The 18,942-nt window shown below is 50.5% G+C and overlaps 1 protein-coding gene and 1 long non-coding RNA gene across 2 annotated transcripts in view; one reads left to right on the top strand and one right to left on the bottom strand.

Moving 5' to 3' along the window:
• Positions 1-3,521: 3,521 nt before the first annotated feature.
• Positions 3,522-12,740, bottom strand: ZNF835 (zinc finger protein 835). The gene is made up of 2 exons (XM_003277280.4): positions 12,552-12,740; positions 3,522-6,797 (listed from the first exon to the last, which is right to left on the bottom strand). Exon 2 carries the CDS (start codon positions 6,748-6,750, stop codon positions 5,131-5,133), a length of 1,620 nt encoding a protein of 539 aa, XP_003277328.1. The 5' UTR covers positions 6,751-6,797; positions 12,552-12,740; the 3' UTR covers positions 3,522-5,130.
• A 561-nt stretch (positions 12,741-13,301) lies between these two features.
• Positions 13,302-18,942, top strand: part of LOC115836900 — a 39,586-nt gene continuing 33,945 nt past the window's right edge. The window contains exon 1 of the long non-coding RNA XR_004031899.1: positions 13,302-13,413. This is a non-coding gene — a long non-coding RNA (uncharacterized LOC115836900). The remainder of the gene's footprint in view (positions 13,414-18,942) is intronic.

The raw sequence follows: 18,942 nt of genomic DNA, 5'->3' as shown, positions 1-18,942 counted from the left end.
ACAGAGTCTCTCTCTGTCGCCCAGGCTGGAGTGCAGTGGCGCGATCTTGGCTCACCGCAAGCTCCGCCTCCCGGGTTCTCGCCATTCTCCTGCCTCAGCCTCCCGAGTAGCTGGGACTACAGGCACCCGCCACCACGCCCGGCTAATTTTTTGTATTTTTAGTAGAGACGGGGTTTCACCATGTTAGCCAGGATGGTCTCGATCTCCTGACCTTGTGATCTGCCCACCTCGGCCTCCCAAAGTGCTGGGATTACAGGCGTGAGCCACCGCGCCCGGCCGCTCTGTCTCTTCCTTTAACAGGGCACGTTGGACCAGGGTGGTATTTGAATATAGTATCTAGGGAACACTGTATAGGGGGAAATAAGTACTAGAAGTTGGTAAATATGGCAAATCTAAAATCACAGGGATTAGGCCAGGCGCAGTGGCTCACGTCTGTAATCCCAGCACTTTGGAAGGCCAAGGCAGGTGGATCACCTGAGGTCAGGTGTTCGAGACCAGCCTGGCCAACATTGGGAAACCCTGTCTCTACTAAAATACAAAATTAGCCGGGCGTGGTGGCGTGTGCCTGTAACCCCAGCTACTCGGGAGGCTGAGGCAGGAGAATCACTTGAACCCGGGAGGCAGGGGTTGCAGTGAGCCGAGATCGAGCCAGTGCACTCCAGCCCGGGCAAAAAGAGTGAAACTTCATCTCAAATAAATAAATAAAATAAAGTAAAATCACAGGGATTAAGTGGACCACCCCTTGGGCCAGTCATGTGGCCTGTGGTAATTCTCGTAGTGAAATTGCCCGATTACCGGCGAGATGGTTTGGGAGGGATTAATGAGAAGGCTGCACGCTGCCACCAGAGGGCGGCTTCGGCATCCAGTGCTGTGAGGGTTCACAGAATCCTAGGTCCATTTCCTCTTTGCCTTATCTGTCAATCCTTACATTTCAGAAGCTCAGAAATATTTTGGATAATTTTTCCTCCACGGATTCAGAGGACTCTAACCTCCCGGGTGCTTTTCTCTTTCTACAGCAGGAGGGGTTCATGGCAAATTCTCATCACCCCTCCCTATTGCTGCTCCGCCACTGAACAGGAGCTCACCGCCTACCAATCTGCCCACACCCAAGACACTTTCTAGCGGCGCCGCCCATGGGCGTCCCACCTCCGCGGGAAACTCTCTCACCAGCGGATGCAGCCCGACGCCTGCGCACTGGAGAGGCGCCAAGCCCCCTGCGCCTGCGCACTCCGACTTGGCGGGGTCTCCTCGAAGTCCTGGCGGAAGGGTTCGGAGGACCGACGCCGACCACGCCCACTACCATGACCCCAGCCCTGCCAGTACCCCACAGAGCGGGTTTGACCCAGCTCTTTCTGCTGCTTTCTTGGATGATAAACTGTGCCCTATGTCTGTAAACTAGGGTAGCATTTCACGCATTCATCCTTTCACCCGGCACTGACTGAGCACCTACTGTGTGTCGAGGCCTGGACTGGGCGAAGTTCGGGTCTCTGTGGTCCCTGATTCTGAATGGCTATAGGGCTGGTGCTGGGATGTTCAACTTACTCATTCGGTCACTCAGCTTTTCTTGAGGACCTACTGTGTGCTGAGACCAGGGCTGAGCAAACTTTGGGTCACAGGAAGAAACCAGAATGCATGGTCCCTGAACCTCTGGGCTCCAGGGCTAGTGCTGAGGATGTTCACTTGTTCATCCATTTACTTGGCCTCTCCTGAGGACCTACTGTGTGCTTGGCCTGGGCTGGGGGATGTCGGGGGTTGGGGGGATAAGGAGAACCTAAATGTGTGGTCCTTGTCCCTGAATGACTCTGGGGCTGCTGCTGGGGATGTATAACTATTCATACTGTCACTGCCAATTCTTGAGGACCTACTGTGTGCTGAGGCCTGGGTGGTCAGTCAGGAGCCAAGGGAAAAACCAACTGCTTGGTCCCTGGCCCTAAAGAGCACAGGGCCAGTTCAGGTTTTTTTTCAGCTATTCATTCCTTAGTCTGACATTTCCTGAGGACCTACTGTGTGCCCAGGCCTGTGCAGGCAATGCCAGGACAGGGGTAAAAAGGTATAATGACTCCCTTCTTTCTTTTCCCAGGTTCCTCACTGCTTCCTTGGTGGGGCTGAGAGTTACGGGAGCTGGCAGGTAGGGAGCCAGATGTTTCTATACCTGTGTGTGTCCTGTGTGTCTCTGCACTGGGGTCTCTGAGTGGCACAGCGCCCCCAACAAGTTACACACATTAAAGACTATTTGGGTTTGTTATTTTCAAGGCTTGAAACATTATTTTCAGATAAATTACATCACTTTTTCAAATTTTGTTTATAGGGGGCAAGGAAATCTGAATATGGATTAGACACTGGATGACACAAAAATTGTTAATTTTGTTATGTGTGATAATGGTATTGTGGTTGTATAGCAAGATACTTTTTCTTGGAGATGTAAGCTAAAGTATTTGGTAGTGAAGGGAGATCACATCTGTAATTTACTTTTAAATAGACCAGGAAAATATATTTTCGTGACTTATTTTAAAAGTAAATAAATACTATAAAATATGGTAAATGGTTTATTAAGATGTTTTAGGTATTGTATTTTTATTAAAATTTTTTTAAAGGATTGAATCTGGGTGGGTATATATGTATGGGTATTATTCATACTTTATACTTTTCTGTATAATTGAAAAATCTCATAAGAAACTTTAGGGGTTATTTTTTATGCAGAAGTGGGGCCTATGTTGTCCCATGACCCAGGACAATTTGTTATAAGAAAAGCATTCTTATAGCTGAAAAATATTTTTGTAAGGGATTTTTTTTTTCTGGAGCCAAACAAGTCACAGTGGGAAGACTGAAACAATCATAAGTGATTCTATTACATAAGAAATCTTATGCCCAAACTTCATTAAAGGAATAGTGCCCACCCATTTGTTTACTAATACAAAGTATATTGGTAAACATCATTAAAAAGAGCTAGATAGAAAATTCTGCATATCGGCCGGGCGCGGTAGCTCACGCCTGTAATCCCAGCACGTTGGGAGGCCGAGGCAGGCAGATCGCGAGGTCAGGAGATTGAGACCATCCTGGCTAATACGGTGAAAACCCGTCTCTACTAAAAATAATAATAATAAAAAAATTAGTTGGGCGTGGTGGCGGGCGCCTGTAGTCCCAGCTACTTGGGAGGCTAAGGCAGGAGAATGGTGTGAACCTGGCAGGCAGAGCTTGCAGTGAGCCAAGATTGCGCCACTGCACTCCAGCCTGGGTGACAGAGCGAGACTCCTTCTCAAAAAAAAAAAAAAAAAAAAAAAAATTCTGCATATCATATGCTACCATTTGTGAAGAAAGGAGTACTGTATATCTTTCCAGAATATTCTATGCATATAAATATTCATATATATGCTTACATATAGTAAGCAGTTGCTTCTAGTGAGGGGGACTTGGCAGCTGGGAGACACAGGAGTAAGAACAGTTTTTTTTTTAACTTTATAAATTGTGGACTACATGAATGTATTCCCCCATAAAATAATTTTCCAGTGATTATAGTCATGTGAAGTTATGAGATAATAACTTTAATTCAACATTGTAGTAGGTGGATTACGTTCATATCTCCTACTTTTCACCCTTCCCTGGGACCACACACTTAGGAAGGCTCTTCTGTGCTGATCCTAGGCTTGGTTAGGAGTCTTGCTTTGGCCTGTGGAACTAGATGCAAATGTGACAATATCAGAGGCTTGAAAGCATGCCTGTGTGTCCACTCCCTCTCAGACTCCTGCCACCTCCCTGAGAACACACCCAGGTGAGATGTGAGTCAGGAGAAGCTCAAATTGGCCCAGCTGAGCCCTCCTGGTCCAGGTTCAGACCAAGCCTGGTCCAGACCAACAGAACCAGCAGCTGACCTGGAGATGCATGAGAAATAGTAAATGGATAAGTGAGGGCTGGATGATTTGTTACACAGCAAGAGCTGACTGATACAAGCATTAAAGTCAGGGCTTCGAGTTAGGGGGAAAAATGCTGGAGATGGGTAGGTGTTTCCTCATACTGAAAAAAAGACTAGGCCCACTCTAAAAATCTTTTGTAGAGGAGAGGCACTCCCTTCTTCTAGAATAACTTCAAGCTCTAGATTTCTCCTGCTCATTTTCTCTAAGCACTATTTCTATCTTAGTGAATCCAGATTTCTTCTTCAGACTCTGCTCCTTTAGTAAATATGCCAACTTGGCCAAAGGAACCAAACCTTTTATTCACTTTAATTCAATTAAATTTACTGAGCAAGTGCTTACTCAATAAAATCAACAATGAAAAGGCCAGCTGGCCAGGCATGGTAGCTCAGGCCTGTAGTCCCAGCACTTTGGGAGGCCAAGGCAGGCGGATCGCCTGAGGTTAGGAGTTCGAGACAGTCTGGCCAACATGGTGAAACCCTGCCTCTACTAAAAATACAAAAATTAGGCCGGGTGTGGTGGCTCATGCCTGTAATCCCAGCACTTTGGGAGGCTGAGGCGGGTGAATAACGAAGTCAGGAGATCGAGACTATCCTAGCCAACATGGTGAAACCCCGCCGCTACTAAAATAAAAAAAAACTAGTCCGGGCGTGGTGGCGGGCACCTGTAGTCTCAGCTACTCGGGAGGCTGAGGTAGGGGAATTGCTTGAACCCGGGAGGCGGAGGTTGCAATGAGCCGAGATTGCATCACTGCACTCCAGCCTGGGCGACAGAGCGAGACTCCGTCTCAGAAAAAAAAAAAAAAAAAAAATTAGCCAGGCTCCTGTAATTTCAACTACTCGGGAGGTTGAGGCAGGAGAATCACTTGAACCCGGGAGGCGGAGGTTTCAGTGAGCCGAGATCGCTCCACTGCACTCTAGCCTGGATGACAGAGAGAGACTCTGTCTCAAAGAAAAAAAAAAAAAAAGGAAGGAATTAAAGGCCAGCCATAGGTGTTTCTGCAGGTCTACTTGCCTGTGCCGCATTTATAATTTTGCGCCAGGGAGACCGCAGGGGAGTCTGGCAGATGTGAGGTACAGTCCTAGCCCTGTGTCTTCCCCACTGTGTGCCCTCAGGCAAGTTAACAAGCTTCTCTGAGCCTCGGTTTCCTCACAGGAAGCGTCGGGGATAACACAGTATCTCCCCCATAGCATTGTGAGGTTGGAAAGGAGGCCCTCAGCTCTTAATCTTCTGCTGGTCCACGCGGGTTTCTGCCAGGGCGCCCCTGTTGACAGGTTTCTCCTCCCTGTGAGAGCCCAGGTGTTGAGTCAGGCGTGGGAGCTGGGCAAAGGCGTCCCGCACTGTCTGCATGCGTCCTCTGGTGTCGGATGAGCGCGGAGGAGAAGCTGAAGGCCTTCCCGCAGCCGCTGCACTCGTAGGGCTTCTCCCCGGTGTGCACGATGTGGTGCTGGATCAGGTAGGAGCGGTTGCTGAAAGCCTTGCCGCACTCGGGGCAGATGTAAGGCCGCTCGCCCGTGTGCGTGCGCTGGTGCAGGGTGAGCGAGGAGCCCTGGCTGAAAGCCTTGCCGCACTCGCCGCACTTGTAGGGCCGCTCTCCAGTGTGGATCTTCTGGTGCTCTATAAGCGAGGACACGTGGCTGAAGGCGGCCCCGCATTGCAGGCACCTGTAGGGTCGCTCACCGGTGTGCACGAGGCGGTGCTGGAGGAGGTGGGAGCGGTTGCTGAAGCGCTTGCCGCAGTCGTGGCAGGGGTAGGGCCGCTCTCCGGTGTGCGTGCGCTGGTGCTGCGTCAGGTGCGACACCTGGGTGAAGGCCTTGGCGCACTGGCCGCACGCGTAGGGCTTCTCGCCCGTGTGGATGCGCCGGTGCTCGGCCAGAGAGGCGCTCTGGCTGAAGAGCGCGCCGCAGTCCTGGCACGTGTAGGGCTTCTCGCCCGTGTGCACGCGCCGGTGCTGGGTCAGGTGCGCGATCTGCGCGAAGGCCTTGGCGCACTGGCCGCAGCGGTAGGGCTTCTCCTCCGTGTGGATGCGCTGGTGGCGGATGAGCGCCGAGGAGAAGCGGAAGGCCTTGGCGCACGCGGCGCACTCGTAGGGCTTCTCGCCGGTGTGGATGCGCTGGTGCTCTATCAGAGACGAGCGGTTGCGGAACGCCTTGGCGCACTGGGCGCACGCGTAGGGCCGCTCGCCCGTGTGCACTCGCCGGTGCTGGGTCAGGTGCGTGACGCGCGTGAAGGCCTTGCCGCAGTCGGCGCAGCGGTGCGGCTTCTCGCCCGTGTGCGTGCGCCAGTGGGATGCCAGGTACGAGCCCTGGCTGAAGGCCTTGCCGCACTCGTGGCACGCGTAGGGCTTCTCGCCCGTGTGCGTGCGCTGGTGCAGGGTCAGGTGCACGCTCTGGCTGAAGGCCTTGCCGCACTCGGGGCACGCAAATGGCTTCTCCCCTGTGTGGATTCTCTGGTGCAAGATGAACGCGGAACAGTAACTGAAGGCCTTCCCGCAGTCCCCGCATTTCCATGGTTTCTTGGGGCCGCCACCTCTCTCCCGCTGGCGGCTGTCAGGATGCCTCTGCTTCGGGCTCTTCCCAGGCGCGCTGCACCTCCGGGGCCTGCTGAGGTCAGGGACACTGGCTTGGGTAGCAGCAGGACTCGATATGGTTCTTGGGATTCGGCTGAATTCATCGCGTTCCTGGATGCCGTCCCCGGCAGGGTCTCCCTTGCAGGCCACGGCCTCTGGCTCTGGACAGCTTTCCTGGTTTTCCTGCAGGTCCTCAACCTCAACTTGGCCCTTGTGTTTCCAGTTTCCTTCCAACTCTGCGCCCTGGAGGGCGACGCTCAAGAGTCCCTCCATCCTCGATCCCTGGGCTGCTGTCTTGATCTCACATCTTTTCTCTGGGTCTGAAAGGAAAAGAAAAAAATTTAAACATTACCACTTCTCCTGAGCTGGAAAAATGGCTAAGAGCTGAGCTGGGAAGGACTTAGCATGGAGTCCCGGGACCTCTGTGCCAATGACATTTTGGGTCCAATAATTCGGTGTGGTGGGACCCAACCTGTGTGTTGTGAGATGTTGAGCAGCGTCCCTGGTCTCTCCACACTGGATGCCAGGGACACTACACCCCAACCCCTGAGTTGTAACAATGAAAAATGTGTCCAGGCCAGACGTGGTGGCTCATGCCTGTAATCCCAGCACTTTGGGAGGCCAAGGCAGGTGGTTGCTTGAGCCCAGGGGTTTGAGACCAGCAAACTATCTCAAACTGTCTGCTGCCTGGGCAACACAGCAAGATATCTTCACAAATGAAAAAAAAATTAGCCAGGCATGATGTTGTGCACCTGTGGTCTCAGCTACTCAGGAGGCTGAGGCAAGAGGATCACCTGAGCTCAGGAGGCTGAGGCTGCAGTGAGTAGTGATCACACTACTGCACTCTAGCCTGGGTGACAGTGTGAGACCCTGTCTGAATTTTTTTTGTTAAAGTCTCCAGACACTGCCAGGTGTCTTCTCCCCTGGGGACAAAATTGCCCCCAGTTGGGAATCACTGATTTAATGGAACTAAAAACAAATTTAAAAGATCCCTGAAAAAGAAAAAAAAAAAGCATGAATCTGTCAGCTCTTAAAATATGGCCTTGTAATCTGGTGCTCTGAACTGAATTGTGTCCCCTCAAAATTTATACATGGAAGCCCTAACTCCCAAGGTGATGCTTTTTGGAGATGGAGCCTCTGGGAGGTGATTAGGTTTAGAGGGGGTCCTGAGGGTGGGGCCCCCACAATGGGACTTTTTTTCTTTTTGACATGGAGTCTTGCTCTGTTGCCCAGGCTGGAGTGCAGTGGCACAGTCTTAGATCACTGCAACCTCCACCTCCCGGGTTCAAGCGATTCTCCTGCCTCAGCCTCCTGAGTAGCTGGGACTACAGGAGCACGCCACCATGCCCGGCTAATTTTTGTGTTTTTAGTAGAGACAGGGTTTCACCATATTGGCCAGGCTGGTCTCAAACTCCTGACCTGAGGTGATCCACCTGCCTTGGCCTCCCAAAGTGCTGGGATTACAGGCGTGAGCCACTGCGCTCAGCTGGGACTAATGTTTTGATAAGAAGAGGAAGCGACACCAGAGCTCGCTGTCTGTCAGGTGAACGCATGGCAAGAAGGCAGCCGTCTGCAAGCCAGGAAGTGAGTCCTCAGCGTGGTCTGACCATGCTGGCACTCTGATCTCAGACTACCAGCCTCTAGCACTGTGAAGAAATAAGTGTTTGTTGCTTCAGCCACCTAATCTGTGATTTTTTTGTAAGCTGGAGCTAAGATAACTGGAAAGACAGTTTTCTTTTCTGGGGAAAAATCAGTTGAAACTTTAATTCCCAGTGTGACAGTGTTTGATGTGGGGCCTTTGGAGGATGATTAGGTCATGAGGGCACCCTCCTTAATAGGGTTAGCGTCCTTATAAGAGGAGACACCAGGGGGCTCACTTACTGTCTGCTCTCTCTGTCCTCTCTGCGTGTGAGAACACGGGGAGAAGGTGGCCATCTGTAAACCAGGAAGAGAGCCCTCACCAGACAGAATCAGCCAATAGTGATCCCTGATTTCACATTATGGGGACACTATTCAACTCACTATGCTCCCCTTCTACAGGGCTCCATCAGTGAAGGAGCTGCCCGGGGTCTCCCAGGCTCAGAGGTTCATGCTGGTCCCTGGGCCCAGCGTCCTCGTTAGAGATGGTGATCTCAAGCTATTGCAGGTTACCCTGTCTGGTTTCCACATTTTCAGTGGAAAACAGGGATCTGTTTTTATATGAGCCCAGGAAATCACTGTTTTTTAGAAAGCCATAACAGAAGCCATACATTTAGTTACTTCTAGTGGGGCTGTGATGCTGAAGGATTTATACCAATTGCCTGGTGTACACTGGACCTGCACGCTGGACAGAAACTCACCACTGACTTCTGATGCTTTAGTTCTAACAGAATGGGAAGACAGATGGACAAATGACCTCCTGGTGCTGAGAGAGGGAAGGAGGCAGCTGCCTGTGGATCCACTGTGCTGGGGCTAGCCCCAGAGGGGGCTCACACTGCTGGCAGGGGGAGTCCTTTCCAGGCTGTGTGGCTGCAGGTAAGTGGCTACCTGCTCTGAGGCTCTGCCTGGTTTTCTCTCTCTAAACAGGGCTCCAGCCTTCCATTCTCCCGAGGGCCATGGCGGGGCTCTCAGGAAGCTTGGCCTCATGTTATGTGTGGGCTCAGCCCCTCACACACAGGCATTCCCTGAACCAACTAGTAGGCTGTGTGCATATAGCAGACAGTGCTCGGCCTTGGGCTCCTCCGGGCACATTCCTGCTGTTGCTGGGCAGGCTATGTCTGAAGCTTGTCCTCCCCACTTCCTGTGTGAGATCCTAACCCTTTGTGGTGGTGCTAGGAGGTGGGGCCTCTGGGAGGTGATGATGACATGAGGCTGGAGCCCTCAGGTGTTGGATTCCTGCCCTTATAAAAGAGGACCCGGAAGGCTCCCTTGCCCCTTCCTCCAAATGAAGACACAACAAGAGGGCCCATCTGTGAACCAGGAAGCAGCCCTCACCAGACACCAAACCTGCTGGCACCTTGACCTTGGACATCCAGCCTCTAGAACTGTGTGGAAATAAATGCTGTTTCCTTCTTTCTTTTCTCTTTTTATTTTCTTTTTTCTTTCTTTCTTTCTTTTTCTTTCTTTCTTCTTTCTTTCTTCTTCCTTCCTTCCTCTTTCTTTCCTTTCTTTCTTTTTTCTTTCTCTTTCTTTCTTTCTTTCTTTCTTTCTTTCTTTCTTTCTTTCTTTCTTCTTTCTCTCTCTCTCTTTCTTTCTTGTTGTTGTTGTTGTTTGTTTTGTTTTGTTTTTGAGACAGAGTTTCACTCTTGGTGCCCAGGCTGGAGTGCAATGGCATGATGTTGGTTCACTGCAACCTTCGCCTTCTGGGTTCAAGTGATTCTCCTGCCTCAGCCTCCTGAATAGCTGGGATTACAGGCATGCACCACCATGTCCGGCTAATTTTTTGTATTTAGTAGAGATAAGGTTTCACCATATTAGTCAGGCTGGTCTCAAACTCCTGTCCTCAGATGATCCACCCACCTTGGCCTTCCAAAGTGCTGGGATTACAGGCATGTGCCACCGTGCCCAGCCAATAAATGCTGTTTCTAAGCCACCAGAGTATGGCATTCTGTCACACACCAAAGGACCTAAAATAGGGTTTTGTTTTTTTTTTTTTTTGAGACAGGGTCTTTCTTGCTTTGTTGCCCAGGCTGGAGTGCAGTGTTGCGATCATAGCTCACTGCAGCCTGAGAATCCTGGGCTCAAGTGATCCTCTCACCTCAGCCTCCCAAAGGGCTTGGATCACAGGCAGGCACCACCAACCACACCTGGTCAAGACAGGGCTTTTGCGTGGGCTATTCTTTCTGCCTGACATGCTCTTCCCGTGGCAAGTGCCTCAGCAAGAGGACAAGAGGAGACCCTGAGGAAGGGAGTGATGGTGTTTGTGTTCAGGGTGGAGAACACAGCAAGTGCAAAGGTCCTGGGGCAGGATGGTGACAAGGGTGGTAGAGGAAAGGTAAAGGGGGTGTGGGGCTGGACAGAGCAACTGAGGTGCAAGGCAGGGGAGATGCAGTATAGTGGGGTGGGGGTCAGCTCACACAGGAAGTCATGTGTGCTGGTAAGAACTTTGCTGGTGGGGGCCAGGCTGGGTCGGCTCAGGTGCCACGTCCACTGGCATCCCCGGAGTGTGCAGGGGTACCCACCTCGTGTGTGAGGGGAGGGCAAGTGGGTTCACAGAGGGATTGGGTGAACCTGGGGCGTTATGCACACACACACAGGAGCCCAAGGGGAGACACAGGCTTGCTCAGGGGCAGTAGAAGAAAGCTGTCTACTCCCAGCACTTCTGACACATGGGCTTTCTCCACACCAACAACCAAGTCTCCAATCTGCTCTGGCTGGGAGGCACAGGCAGCTACCAGCCATAAAACTGCCTCAACCCCTCCTTGGGTTTGGTGATTTGCTTACACAGCTCATGGAACTCAGGGACACGCTTTACTTATTGTTACTGGTTTCCAATAAAGGATACAACTCAGGAACAGCCAGAGGGAAGACACACAGGGTAAGGTATAGAGAGGGGCTCAGAGCACCATGCCCTCTCTGGGTGCTCGACAACCCCAGAGCTCGGCAAACCCTAAGTTTAGGGTGGTTATGGGGGTTCCATGACACAGGCGTGACTGACATAGGTGTGATGACACTGGCTATCAGTGATGAACTCAACTTCCAGCCCTCTCCTGTCCCAGGAGGTAGGGGCTGGCTAAAGGCTGGAATGCTCACAGGGCTAGCTCCCGTGGCAATCAGCCCATCCTAGGGGCCTACCAGGAGTCCTCCATTAGCATAAACATAGGTGTGGTTGAAAGGGGCTTATTAAGAGTTGCAAAAGACACTCCTTTTACTCCTGTCACTCAGGAAATTCCAAGGGTTTTAGGGGCTCTGGTACCAGGAGCTGGGGATAAAGAGTAAACATATTTCTTATTATATCACAAGATCCCAGTTAGACACATGCGTTACATCACACTCTGACACACACAGGGTCATACACAATCATACCTGCCCAGACACACACAGACATGCAGAGACACCCACACCCATATCCAGGGACACACAGTCGCCCTCCCAACCCCCATGCAAGGAGGCAGGTGGGAAGTCATCACCTGCAGCCACATTCACACATGCACACAGGGTCCTGGGCACACGTAGCTACACACACACACCCAGCCCCACACATAGCTCCCTGTGTGAAGAGGTGCACAGAGAGGGACAAGGTCACACATGCCACCTGCTCCACACAGGCAGGCCATCACCGAGACACCCACAAGGGATGGCTGGTCACATGTGCAGTCACACTCGGGGGATAGAGCTCCAGCACAGCCAAAGCCCACGTGTGCAGCGTCTCCATTGTGTGCAGATGCACACACTTCAGACAGCACGGCACTCTACAGGCTCGCACACCCAGGTCACCCATCATTGTGCTGGCAGGCACATGGGCTGAGCCAGCCTACACGATGGCACACCCAGACATGCACACGTGGGGTCACACACCTCACATCCAGGAGAACTTTCAGACTTGCCCAAAGTCAGTCACACGTGTATGTGACATGCTGTGATATGCAGACACCGCTTCACATGAACGAGCACATAACACACCGATAAAGTGTCACATGCCTTTACAGGCAGTCACACACCTGCCTGGGCCGGCACCACTGAGTGAGCAGGTGCAGACGCAGTGACACTCAGGGACGGGCTCACAGGCAGTCACACACCTGCACGGGCTGGCACCGCCGAGTGAGCAGGTACAGACACAGTGACGGGCTGGCACCGCCAAGTAAGCAGGTGCAGACGCAGTGACAGGCTCACAGGCAGTCACACACCTGCACCGGCTGGTACCGTCGAGTGAGCAGGTGCAGACGCTGTGACACTCAGGGACGGGCTCACAGGCAGTCACACACCTGTACGGGCTGACACCGCCGAGTGGGCAGGTGCAGACACAGTGACACTCAGGGACGGGCTCACACGCGGTCACACGCCTGTGAGCCGGTGCAGACACAACGACACTCGGGGACGGGCTCACACGCGGTCACACACCTGCAGGAACACGCACGCACAAGCACACTACACACCGTTGCTCTCGCCTCCCGGTATCACCTCCGAACGCGCTGGCCGGCCCCCTCCTGGCCTGATGGAGTCGGCTCCGCTTCTACTCAGTCTCGAGTCCTCCTGGGCCAACGCAGACCCTGGTGCCTCCTTCCTTAGAGGAGCGAAGGTCAAGACTTCTGCTGCTGCGTTGGAGCCCGCGCACCGGGCCCGGGTGGACTGCGCCTGCGCATCGGGCCTGCCTGGCTCTTAGGAACTACGACTCCCAAGGGGCGCTGCGCGCTCGCCGGCACCGCGGCTAAAGCGGGTAGTGCCTGGGTCATCGAAACTACAACTCCCAGAAGGCTAAGCGTCTGCACGCGCTAGGTCCGCAGGGCCGTGACCCCTGGGGGCCCGAGGAACGCCGGGCTGCTGCCCCGAGCCCCGCTCACTACAGTTTCAGTGCATGGCGGTGGGCGCAGCCAGTATCTCAGGGGTGGGACTTTTTTCTTGCTCAGGGGATGGGGCCGAGCCCACAGGCTTAGAAAGAAGGAACCTGAGTCCGGGCACGTGTCATCCCAGCACTTTAGGAGGCCGAGGCGGGTGGATCACCTGAGGTCAGGAGTTTGAGACCAGCCTGGCCAATATGGCGAAACCCCCGTCTCTACTAAAAATACAAAAATTAGCCAAGCATGGTGGCACGCACTTCCAGCTACTTGGAAGGCTGAGGCGGGAGAATGGCTTGAACCTGGGAGGCGGGGGTTGCAGTGAGCTGAGATCCCACCACTGCACTCCAACCTGGGTGACAGAGCGAGACTTCGTCTCAAAAAAAAAAAAAAAAAAGAAGAAAGAAGGAAGCTGAGGTTCAGACAGGCCAAGTCCCTACTACAGGCTGCGCAATCTAAAAAGGTAGGTGCCAGGGTTTGCAACCCACCCTTTTGTTTTGGTCTCAGGTAGCTGATGTCATTCCAGTCTATGGCAAAGAAGGTGGCAAATCCATTAACATAGATGAATAATTTCATTTTACTTTTTAGTTTTATTTTTTAGAAACAGTTTCGCTTTGTTGCACAGGCTGGAGTGCAGTGGTACAATCACGGCTCACTGCAACCTCGACCTCCCCAGCTCTAGTGATCCTCCCGTCTTAGCCTCCTGAGTAGCTGAGATTGCAGGCGTGTGCCACTACACTGGCAAATTTTTTTTAACTTTTATTTTTTGTAGAGATGAGGTGTCGCTATGTTGCCCTGGCTCGTCTTGAACTCTAATCCTTCCACCTCGGCCTTAAATAATTTTAATATTAATAGTTGACATGCACATGGCATTTACTATCTGGCCAGCATTATTTTAAGGTGCCTGCTCTGAAGGAATTCTGTTAGCCTTCCTAAATTATTCCTAATTTTTGTATTTTTAGTAGAGACAGGGTTTCGCCATGTTGGTCAGGCTGGTCTCAAACTCCTGACCTCAGGTGATCCACCTTGCTCAGCCTCCCAAAGTGCGGGGATTACAGGCCTGAGCCACTGCGTCCGGCCCTGGCCCCTTGATCTAGGATTTCAGCCTCTAGAACTGGGAGAGAATAAATTTCTGTTGTTTAGGTGACCCAGTCTGTGGCGCTTTGTTATGGCAGCCCAAGCTCACTGATATAGAGGCTAAACAACCGCCATGCTTCATTTACTTAATCAGCTGTGGGTCGGCACTGTGGGTTGGGTTTAGCCAAGTAGTTCTTCTGTCTTGGCTGGGCCCACTTGTGCATCTGTGCTGAGCTGGGTTGAGCGGCAGCTGGCCCATCTGTAGCCTCTCATCCTCCGCCAGGACAGCCTAGGGTCATTTCCATGGCAGCCTGGCAGGGTTGCGAGAGAGTTACTAGGAACCGTCAAGCCCGTTGAGCACAAGGCTCTGTACTGACAGCTTTGCACTTCCACTACAAGCTACTGGCCAAAGCAAACCACAGGTGCAGCCCAGATTTGAGGGGTGGGAAAATGGCCGCAGGGCAAAGGGAATGGATTCAAGGACCGGTGGAATACTAGGACCAGTTTTGCAATCTGTCACGTGCACATACACACATGTGGTGAGTTGGATACAGCCTGGAGTGTGTAATTACAAACACCCCTCTGGTAAAAATGTGCAAAGATCTTTCAATTACTCAAGTGATGTTATTTCCAAACCTTTCCTATAAGAGTCAACCCCCTTTAGATAGAATTATTATCATGCTGGCCGGGCGCGGTGGCTCACGCCTGTAATCCCAGCACTTTGGGAGGCTGAGGTGGGCGGATCACCCGAGGTCGGGAGTTTGAGACCAGCCTGACCAACATGGAGAAACCCTGTCTCTACTAAAAATACAGAATTAGCTGGGCATTGTGGCTCATGCCTGTAACCCCAGCTACTTGGGAGGCTGAGGCAGGAGAATTGCTTGAACCCGGGAGGCGGAGGTTGCGGTGAGCCGAGATGGAGCCACTGCACTCCAGCCTGGGCAACAAGAGCAAAACTCCATCTCAAAAAAAAAAAAAAATTATCCTCATGCTAAAATGCATTCCCAACTATGACTGGAATTTCTCTATTCTTTATTGGTAAAAGAAAAATTCGGCCAAGCACGGTGGCTCACGCCTGTAATCCTAGCACTTTGGGAGGCTGAGGTGAGGGGATCATGAGGTCAGAAGATTGAGACCATCCTGGCTAACACGGTGAAACCCCATCTCTACTAAAAATACAAAAAATTAGCCGGGCATGGTGGCGGGCGCCTGTAGTCCCAGCTACTTGGGAGGCTGAGGCAGGAGAATGGCGTGAACCCGGGAGGCGGAGCTTGCAGTGAGCCGAGATCGCGCCACTGCACTCCAGCCTGGGCAACAGAGTGAGACTCCATCTAAAAAAAAAAAAAAAAAAAAAAAAAAAAAAAAAGAAAAAAAGGAAAAATTCAGAGGTGGCATGTGCAAAACTTGCGGCGTACATTTATATAGCTGATATTCAATTGAAGAACATGTATGTGATTTTCAGATTCTTGCTGTGATAAACGATGTTTCCGTGAACATGGTTTTTACCAGTTTTAAAAAATGGGTGATATAATAAATAGAATGTGAAGCTGTATCAGTCTGGGTTCAGAAACAGAATCAATAGGAGATACTATGTACCTATCCATATATATATTATTAATAGATATAAATTGATCATGTGAGCCAGTTCCTTAAAATCTTTCTCTTATCTCTGTCTGTGTTGTCTATATGTATACATATATAATAGAGATTCTGGTGGAAGGCTCTGAGATCGAGGGGGAAGGGAGGGGGGCCATGAAAAAGTCACTCTAAGCCAGATTGGGGTCTTCAGCTCTGCAGACCCAGGAAATTCAGATATATGTGTGTATATATACCTGTCTCTATCTATCTATCTATCTATCTATCTATCTATCTATCTATCTATCTATCATGTATCTGTCTATCTATCCATCTATCTATCGTCTAATGTATGCAGAGATTGAGATTTATTTTAAGGAACTGTCTCACGCAGTTGTGGGAGTTGGTTTGTAGGGCTAGCCAGCAGGTGGAAACTCAAGCAGACATTGATGCTGAAATCTTGAGGCTGGATTTCCTCTTCTCTGGGAAACCCTGAGTTTTACTCGGAAGTCCTTCAACTGATTGGATGAAGTCCACCCACATTACCGAGGGCACCCTTTTCTTAAAAAAAAACTGGTTGTAGATGATAACCACATCTACAAGATACCTTCACAGCTATGCCTGGATTAGCATGTGATTGGATTACCAGGCACTGGACCCCTACCAGGTTGGCCCATAAAACTCACCCTTAGCAGTCTTATGGGGAGTGGGCAGGAAGGGGTATGTAGAGAGAAATGACTGAGGAAGACTGATGAGATAAATGTTGGTTCTAAGTACAATTAGGAAAGATCACCAAGTCCTACTTTACCGAAAAAAAAAAAAATCAAAAGAAAAAAGGAAGTAGGCCAAATATAAACCACGATAAATGTTATTTTGTTCTTTAGTCACCTGCAAAGATACATGTCAAGCTTCATTGAATCACTTGAGGGCACTATTGCATCACAGAAGGAAGGACACAACCTGCTCAGATCTAACCTATCCCTTTAAAAATAGGGGAAAAAAAAGAAGATTCCAGTGGAAGGCTCTGGGATCAAGGGGGAAGGGAGAGGGGCCATGAAGAAGTCACTCTAAGTCAGGTTGGGGTCCTCAGCCCTGCAGACCCAGGAAATCCAGTTTTACTCCCACCCTTCCCGCAGGAATAGTCCTTGCACAGGGAACACCTGAAGTGCAAGCGTCTTGGTGCCCCCTGAAAACTCCTTCAAGTGCTTTGACCTCCCTGTGCCTTATCTGTGAAATGGTTTTTGTTTGTTTGTTTGTTTGTTTTTTTGAGATGGAGTCTCGCTCTGTCGCCCAGGCTGGAGTGCAGTGGCGCGATCTCGGCTCACTGTAAGCTCCTCCTCCCGGGTTCACCCCGTTCTCCTGTCCCAGCCTCCCGAGTAGCTGGGACTACAGGCGCCCACCACCATGCCCGGCTAACTTTTTGCATTTTTAGTAGAGACGGGGTTTCACCATGTTCGCCAGGATGGTCTCTATCTCCTGACCTCATGATCCATCCACCTCGGCCTCCCAAAGTGTTGGGATTACAGGTGTGAGCCACTGCGCCCGGCATTTATTTTTATTTATTTATTTATTTATTCTATTTTATTTTTTGAGAAAAAGTCTCACTCTGTCACCCAGGCTAGAGTGCAATGGCACAATCTCAGCTCACTGCAACCTCCGCCTCCTGGGTTCAAGCGATTTTCCTGCCTCAGCCTCCGAGTCGCTGGAACTACAGGCACCCACCACCATGCCTGGCTAATTTTTGCATTTTTAGTAGAAACGGGTTTTCACCGTGTTGATCAGGCTGGTCTCGAACTCCTGACCTCAGGTGATCCACTCACCTCGGCCTCCCAAAGTGCTGGGATTACAGGCGTGAGCCACTGTGCCCGGCCTTTTTCTTTTTTATTATTATGATCATCCTAGTGGGTGTGCCCCTCTCACCTTGAACCATCCAGCCAGAGGCTCCCTGCATATCCCACGAATATGGCAAGGCCTATGTGCGTGCCTTTCCAACCTCAGGGCCTTTGCACATGCTTTTCTCGCTGCCTGGACCCTGCATCCCTCTCCTCCTTGCCTGACTTTCCTTCCTCAGGGGGCACTTCCCCCCAGTTTCCTTACGAGGGTTCCCTCACTTCTTCTTGTGCTTTGCACCCTCTGCTTCTCTCCACAGCACTGACTAAAATTAAAATTATATTATGATGTGACCGGGTGCAGTGACTCACGCCTGTAATCCCACCACTTTGGGAGGCTGAGGCAGGAGACTTGCTTGAGACCAGCCTGGGCAACATAGTAAGACCCTTATCTCTACAAAAATTTTAAAATTACCAGGCATGGTGGTGCATGTCTGTAGTTCCAGCTACTCAGGAGGCTGAGGCAGGAGGATTGCTTGTGCCCTGGAGTTCAAGGCTGCAGTGAGCTATGATTGCACCACTGCACTCTAGCCTGGGCGACAGAGCAAGACTCTGTCTCTTAAGTAATAATAATAATGATGATGATGCATATTGTTTGTTCATAGAATAAAGCCCTTTATAGATGGAGCCTACTACTGCCTCTTTCTTACACCACATAGTTAAAAATGATAGGCATTACTATTTGCAAATTTGGAGAACCAATTAATGTAATTCAAATACAGTGTATTCAAGTGCTATAATCTGAGCAAAGAATAAAGATGTTTTTTTTTGTTAATTTACAAAACATAATATGTTACATGAAAGAACCAGGGCCGTTGCTGGTGTTCAATCTCAGACTGAGGACAGGAGAAAATGAGATGAACGAATATAATTTGAAAATCGTGGTGTGCACTGCCAGTTGTAGAGTTTCATGAAACACATATTGGCCGTGTGCAAGTTGAAGCCTAAGACAAAGGGAAAAAATCACTAATCTTATCTTTATTTTTATTGTCTTTTTTTTTTTTTTTTTTTTTTTTTTGAGATGGAGTCTCCCTCTGTCGCCCAGGCTGGAATGCAGTGATTTGTCACCCAGCTACTCGGGAGGGTGAGGCAGGAGAATTGCTTGAACCTGGGAGGCAGAGGTTGCAGTGAGCCGAGATTGCGCCATTGCACTCCAGCCTGGGCAGCAAGAGCGAAACTCTTTCTCAAAATAAAATAAAAATAAAAATAAAATAAAATAAAATGTGATGATGATGGTGGTGGTGATGGTGATGAGGATGATGAAGATGGTGATGGTGGTGGTTATGATAGTGATGGTGATGATGATAATTATTACTGTGAGGTTAATTCTGTGTGGCAGCTGGGCCATGGCATACCCAGATAAACATTACTTCTGGGTGAGTCTGTGATGATGTTTCCAGAAGAGGTTAGCATTTGAACTGGTGAACTGAATAAAGCATATGACCTTCCCC

Source organism: Nomascus leucogenys, chromosome 10 (assembly GCF_006542625.1).
Source record: "Nomascus leucogenys isolate Asia chromosome 10, Asia_NLE_v1, whole genome shotgun sequence".
Taxonomy (NCBI): Eukaryota; Metazoa; Chordata; class Mammalia; order Primates; family Hylobatidae; genus Nomascus; species Nomascus leucogenys.
The sequence above is the reverse complement of the archived record's forward strand: the minus strand, read 5'-3'. Positions and strand labels throughout refer to the sequence as shown.

Bases quoted from the DNA above. Each gene is read 5' to 3' on its own strand.
- ZNF835 (XM_003277280.4), bottom strand. From the start codon at position 6,750: ATGGAGGGACTCTTGAGCGTCGCCCTCCAGGGCGCAGAGTTGGAAGGA.